General features: G+C 54.8%; 1 protein-coding gene across 1 annotated transcript in view; it reads left to right on the top strand.

Moving 5' to 3' along the window:
* The window catches only part of TTC28 (tetratricopeptide repeat domain 28), a gene marked incomplete in the record, with an annotated part of 584,271 nt that extends 577,041 nt beyond the window's left edge, over positions 1–7,230 (top strand). Inside the window, 3 exon segments of the mRNA XM_027771579.1 lie at positions 37–97; positions 1,741–1,848; positions 3,600–7,230. Coding sequence (XP_027627380.1) covers positions 37–97; positions 1,741–1,848; positions 3,600–5,230 — 1,800 coding nt within the window.

Below are 7,230 nucleotides of genomic sequence, written 5' to 3'. Positions count from 1 at the left end.
GAGAAGGGGCAGCGCTCCGCCTCGGCTCCCGTCCAGGTCTCCATCAGTGTCCAGCTGTGGCGGCTCCCGGGCTGCCACGAGTTCCTGGCGGCTCTAGGTAGGACAGGCACCCTCAACTCTGTGGGCTTCTGTAATTCCATTTCAAAGCGATGTTTCCTCCTGGTTCCTGTGGGGTAAGGTTGGTAGACACCTAAGGATCTTATCTTGGTGTTGCTTAGATACTTGATTAAAAAGGTCACATCAGATTCCAGGGCTTTGGCAGGGTGCCTAGGGGCCCTCCTGTTGTGTCCCAGGTCCCAGAAGTGCCAGGGGTAACCCCTGAGTGAGAGCTGCAGGAAACTTAAAATCGCAGTCGTATATAATGGTCTCAGTGTCTCTTTCCTAGCTGGCCAGAGAGCCACACAACCAGAGGCCCCTCTGAGACCTGGGAGGAGGATGCAGGTGTCAGCCAGGGCACTGCACAAGTGCATGGCTGCTTGCTCCTCCCCTAGGGTGCCCAGGCTTGGAGCAAGGCCCCTTCCAGTCTTCCATGTCTAGCACACACCATTGGAACCCACGCCACGGTGGTCAGTGACTTACAGGACTCAGTTCTCTTGCAGTAATGAATTCCCATCATTTGGTAAAAGCCAAGATGCCCAGTGGAGACATGACATTGACTTATTGGTCATTTGCTATTAACTGCTGAGTTCTCAGAGACCTTCCTGTTGCTTCAAGGCGCTGTTTATTTTCAAGCTCAGAGAGGAAAATGCGCCATAGCAACCAGATGCTCCTCAGTGAGCCCAATTCCAAAGGGAGTGACAGATCCGTACCCACGAGGACGGTAATTGGCTAGCTAGCTCAACGGGCGGAGAGAGGAGCCTCTCCTTTGGTGACCATGCACGGCTGTCCAGTCACAAAATGCTCAGTACCCTGACGAGGCAGCCATGGGTATTACGGCCCCTGCTGTCACAACATCGAGCTCAGAGGAAAGGGGTGCCATCACAGGTGCCCTGTCCCGAGGGTGGCGCGAGCATTCTGCCCTATTCCGAGTGCAGCACAGGGACCCCCTGAGGGAGGCTGAGTGAAGACTGAATGCTGAAGACTCTTCAGGCCCCAAGTTCTTGCTCGGTGATCCCCATGGAGGTTGCCCCTGCATGTGGCTGTCCCCAGGGTGGGGCCTGCGATGGATGCTGTAGTGTCCCTTGGTCAGTCTAGGTACTGAGTCAGCAGCTCGTTAGCAGGCTGTACCCGCTCAGAGCCAATGAGAAGTATCTGGGCTTGGCGGGGCAGGGCGACATCCCTGCAGGGTGGTTCTCCACTGTCACAGCCCGTTTCCAAGTCTACAGTGGCAGGCCCCCCTTCCCATGCACGGCCTTGACTATTGGACCCAGTGCCAGCCGAATGGAATAGCCAGCTTTTGTCCTGGACGGAGTAAGGGACTCCTCTGTGGAAGGGTGAAGACAGCACACTAACTGCCCTACCAGGGCCTGGGCCCTCAGCTCTGAAGAACAGATCAGGCAGGAAAGTGGCCCACACTCTGAGGGACAGCGGAGAGCCGGGCAGTGAGGCCCGAACAGCCCAGGAGCTCCGCCGGGTGGGGCTGGCCAGGCAGCCCTATCCTTGCCATTCACAGGCCTCTATGTCTGCCAAGGGCCTCGCAGGCGTTCCCACACAGCAGGACAGGAGTCCCACAGCTCTGACCTGTTCAGGATAGGGAATCGGCCCTGAGGAAGCAGATGTCTCCTTTCTGTGCTCCTCCAGGTTTTGATCTCTGTGAAGTTGGTCAAGAGGAAGTGATCCTGAAAACTGGGAAACAAGCCAGCCGGCGAACCGTGCACTTCGCGCTGCAGTCCCTGCTGTCTCTCTTTGGTAAGAGCCCCCCTGGGGCGTACCGGCACATCTCGGGGAAGGAAGAGTGAGTGAACGCTGTGTGCCTGTCTATGCACTGTTCTCCTTGCTCCCCTGGAGCTGACTGCTGGGGGAGGAGGGTGGTTAAAACACTTGTCGTACGAACGAGGGGCTGACAGTGCAGGAAGAGAACTAAAGCAGAAGGGGCTGGGGATGCTGCTCAGTGGTCAGAATGTGCTCTCGGGGTGACGTGTCTGCTGTGGGCCACAGGGGGTGACGTGTCATGCTATGGGCTGGGGTGCACATGTTGTGCTGTGGGCCACGGGGGTGCACGTGTCCTACTGTGGGCTGGAGTACATGTGTCCCGCTATGGACTGCAGGGGTGCACATGTCCTGCTGTGGGCCGGGATGTACATGTCCCGCTGTGGACTGCGGGGGTGCACGTGTCCCGCTGTGGGCCAGGGTGTGCGCGTGTCCTGCTGTGGACTGCGGGGGTACACGTGTCCTGCTGTGGACCGGGGTGTACGTGTCCTGCTGTGGGCTGCAGGGGTGCATAAAGCCTGCTGTGGGCCACGGGGGTGACATGTCATGCTGTGGACTGCAGGGGTGCACGCATCCCGCTGTGGCCATGGGGGTGACATGTTTCGCTGTGGGCCAGGGTGCACGTGTCCCACTGTGGGCCACGGGGGTGAGTGGGGCCTGCGGAAGTAGGTGCCCAGATGAACTGGCTTGGGAGGGGGTTTTCAGGCCTAACTGATGTCCACAAGGAGTAGACAGGGTGGTGTGGAGAGTCAGGGCTGGCTTGGGCGGTGGTCACGGGTTGATGGCAGACCAGCTGGGTCTGCTGAAGGGTGTGCACCAGGACAGACAGGCAGGGCCGCAGAGATGCCCTGTGCTTTGGGATGATCTGCCTTTGGCCAAGGCCAGGGAGGTGTAGGAGGAGGGGGCTGCAGTTCCATCCTGGACTCAGTTGGTTTTGAAGCACCCACTGGACACCCACCTAGGCAGCTGTCATAGGACTGTGGGATTTGGGAGAGGCCAGCGGGTCAGAGAATGTCCTGTAGGTACTCCAGGGTTCAAAGGTCACAAGGGTGAGAAGGGCCTGGGAAGACGTGGGCGGTGAGAGCAGAGTGTGTTCCACTGCAGAACTGAGCAGTGGACACTGGTTTGGTAGCAAGGACCTCGCTGGTGGGCTCTATAAGAACGGGAGGGGACACAAGCCTGGGCGAGATGGTGACCGGCAGATGGAGATGGCTCCTGTGACAGCTTGTGGGAGTAGGGGCCGACGTAGCTGGAGCTGGAGGCGATGGCAGTGTGGGGCGGCAGCACAGGCCCTGGTCAGAGGGAGGCAGGTGTGGGGTACCCTGCTGCCCACTGTCCCCTGTGACGGGAGCAGAGTGGAGACAGGCCTTGGCAGCGGAGGGCTTGGGTGTGTTTGGTGGGAGCCTTCTGAGGGTGTTTTGTTCTGGGTCAAGATTTGCTGCTTTTATAACAGGACCATGTTTGTTAGGATTGTAAGATTAATTCAAGTGGTAGCTACAGGGGGTCTTCAAAAAGTTCATGGAAGAAGTTCGGTGAAAAACTACGTGTGGCTTTCAAAACAACTCTGGTACCAAAATAAACGTACTCATGACCTTTCTGCAGCCCCCTGCGAGTACCACCTGAGCACTTGTTCGCTAGCTTCTGTGTACACAGGGACGCCTGTGATTTAAAAGGAAAACCCAAACTGTATACAATCCTAACTGCCATTCGGGCCTTTGTTCTGCACTTAGATTCTACGGAGCTCCCCAAGCGCCTCAGCCTCGACAGCTCCTCGTCCCTGGAGTCCCTGGCCTCGGCTCAGTCCATTTCCAATGCCCTGCCCCTGGGCTACCAGCACCCGCCCTTCTCTCCCACGGGGGCAGAGAGCATCGCCTCGGACGCCATCTCCGTGTACAGCCTGAGCTCCATCGCCTCCTCCATGAGCTTCGTGTCCAAGCCTGAGGCCGGCTCAGAAGGGGGAGGCCCGAGAGGCCGGCAGGACTACGAGCGCTCCAAGAATACTTACCCGCAGCGGTCCACCCTGCCGCGGAGCCAGCTGTCTCCCCAGAGCCGCCCCACCGGCAGCAAAGAGGAAGACGAATATGAAGGTTTCTCCATCATCAGCACTGAGCCCTTGGCAGCCTACCAAGAAAACAGAAAGACTCGCTTCTCCCCAGACCACAAGCAGTCCAGAGTCGGGACAGCTGCAGGTGTGAAGGTTTCTGTGAGCTCCAAGGGCAGCGTGAGCACCCCAAACTCCCCAGTTAAAATGACCCTGATTCCCAGCCCAAACTCACCCTTCCAAAAGGTCGGGAAACTCGCGAGCTCAGATACAGGCGAGTCAGACCAGTCTAGCACAGAAACGGACAGCACCGTGAAGTCCCAAGAAGAAACCAACGCAAAGCTCGATCCTCAAGAGCTGGCCCAGAAAATTCTGGAGGAGACGCAGAGCCACCTCATCGCAGTGGAGCGTCTTCAGAGGAGTGGCAGTCAGGTGAGCAAGAGTAACAACCCCGAAGACGCCATCTCGGCCCCAGCCAGTGCTGCTGTCTTCAGGGCGTCCGAAACGAGCGCGTTCAGCAAGCCTGTCCTCTCCCATCAGAAGGGTCAGCCGTCGCCCGTCACTGTCAAACCAAAGCCCCCAGCCAGGAGCTCATCCCTGCCCAAGGTGAGCTCGGGGTATAGCAGCCCCACCACCTCGGAGGCGTCCATCAAAGACAGCCTGAGCCAGCACAGCGGCCGGCCATCACCCGGCTCCGACTCCCAGACTTCCCTGACGGACCAGCCTCTCTTTAAACTCAAGTACCCCAGCTCTCCTTACAGTGCGCACATTTCCAAGTCCCCAAGGAACATGTCCCCTAGCTCAGGCCATCAGTCTCCTGCTGGTAGCGCGCCGTCCCCAGCTCTCTCCTACTCCTCAGCCGGCTCCGCTCGCTCGAGTCCAGCAGACGCTCCTGACATAGACAAACTAAAGATGGCCGCCATCGATGAGAAGGTGCAGGCCGTCCACAACCTGAAGATGTTCTGGCAGAGCACACCTCAGCATTCCACGGGACCAATGAAAATCTTCCGGGGGACCCCTGGAACAATGACTTCCAAAAGAGATGTCCTCAGTCTATTAAATCTGTCGCCACGGCACAACAAGAAGGAGGAAGGCGTCGACAAGCTTGAACTTAAGGAGCTGTCACTGCAGCAGCGCGAGGAAGCACCACAGAGAGCCCCTCCCAACGGACACCGGCGCACCGAGACCACCACCCTGGGCACCCTGCCTCTGCCTGCCGGCCCTCCCGCTCCCGCTCCCACGCGCCCTTTGAGACTGCCTTCTGGAAACGGCTACAAGTTCCTGTCCCCTGGGAGATTTTTTCCTTCCTCCAAATGCTGAAGCATCTTCCTAGCCACTGACTCAGAGCACAGTGGCCCGCAGACAGGGCCTCAGATTTATTCCTCAGCCTCGTCCCTGCCCAAGTGCGTCACCCTCACAGCCACCCGCACCACTGCATGCGGCGGTGCTCACTAGGGGAGGGGCACGAGCACGCCCCGGCGCCACCACACGCACTGGTGGCTCTTCTGGTCCCTAGGCCAGGTTCACCAAAAGCCAGGACTTCTGTGAGGTTAGTACAGAAGGCTCATGGAATTTTCTACACATTTCACCAAATGTTTACCTTGGGACTCTCCGCTTCTCATCCTCGATGTGATCCTTCAACGGGATTTTATACGAAACAGTCATGGTTCTGGGGGGGAGAGGAAAGGGAGCACGTATTTTGCTAAGAGGTATATATGCAGTCCCTTTTCTACACAGAGATACAAATACAGCTTTTTATTAAGGCTTTCAGGTGCTGGTTAGGGGTGGGATTTACAAAATCTCTCAAGTCGAATACTACATGGAATTGTTCTATTAGCCAAAAATGGAATAATGGTTTTTAAAATGCCACTGATTTGTGGATAAAATGTAGCGATTTTGATTCACAGTAGTGCGACGTCACATCAGCAATGCAATAAGCCAGGCTGACACAGCGCTTCCGTCCTGAGCTCTGCTCCACGGAGCTCGGCAAACGTCCTCCGGGCCCCACTGTCGACCAAACTTGAATTTTCTTAAAAAATGTATGTAACTCTTACCCAGGCATTTTAGAACTATGCAATTGTGATTTAAAATGCAACTTTGTGCTTTTTAAGACATTATTGACCATTTTTGTACATGGATGAACCTGGTTTTATTATCAATAGTACTTCACACTTATAGCTATTATTTTTAAAAGCTCAAAATTTTTTAAAATGTCAAATTTTGAATAACCATCAATAAGTAATTATCAAGTTTGTGGGCAAAAGTTGAAATTATTCTGTTTCCTTATAAACAAGCAAACAAAAAATCCCCTGGCTAGCTAAATTTAACTAGACTCTAGGCTTTTAACTCTTCCTTCCTTTTTATCAGCTGCTTTATCTTATTGTCTCTTCCCTACTCAGGCCCCTGAAGCCTACTCCATCTAAATCCTTTGCCAGACCCTCCCTTGGTGGTGGCCAGCCTCTCCTCACTCCTGCTGCCTGAAGGACAAGTCCCTCTGCTTAGGAGCCTTGTGTCCGTGTCCTGAGAGGCAGGGGTCTGCAGGCTTCTGGCTGGGCCACACGTCCAAATCGTTGCTAAGCAGAGAAACAGGGCTTACTGTAGTAACTGCAGCTGGGCCTCTCCTACCACAATGGCAGCATCTGTACATTGTCGCCAGCTGGGGTAAGAGAAGGGGACAGTCTAGTTAAGGTAGTAACCATTAATTTATTTTAATAAATGATGAAAATCATATTAGTACTAAGTTAGGTTGGAGAATTTAAATATCTTTTAGATGATTCTAAAAATAAATCCTACCATCCTCACTGTGAGAGTGTATCGTGCACAGGTGCACAGCCGCCTGGCCCAGGACCCCAGCCACACACCGAGAATACCAGCATCAGGACCCACCCCCAGTGGCGTTTCACCCTTGGGCAAGATCTCTCTCTACACACCCACTGGCCTTCACCCGCTCTTGTGTGCCCCTCTGAGAAGCAGACAGGACACTGTGTACCCGACCTGTGTCATCCTGCTCTGCCCTGTAGAGGTTTGCGTGTTGAACTCAATAGCCATGTTGACAAAAGCAAACAACTCAGATGTCACATTCCAACCTGGATCCCAACACCAGAAGAGGCTTCGTACAGGAGCAAGCAGTTATAAAGATGTCTTTATGTTGGTAGAGAAAAAAAGAAATGGTAATAAAAGTACCCATGTAGCCAATAAGCCAAATTTATAGCACTGTGCATTCGAATAGCAAAATCAGGTCCTCCACAAAAATCACCCTCAAGGCAGATTCCTAAATCCATGCGCGGAGAACGAGGCTATCCTTTTCTCAGAAAATCTCT

The sequence above is a fragment of the Tupaia chinensis genome, unplaced genomic scaffold (genome assembly GCF_000334495.1).
Source record: "Tupaia chinensis unplaced genomic scaffold, TupChi_1.0 Scaffold000226_1, whole genome shotgun sequence".
Taxonomy (NCBI): domain Eukaryota; kingdom Metazoa; phylum Chordata; class Mammalia; order Scandentia; family Tupaiidae; genus Tupaia; species Tupaia belangeri.
The sequence above is the reverse complement of the archived record's forward strand: the minus strand, read 5'-3'. Positions and strand labels throughout refer to the sequence as shown.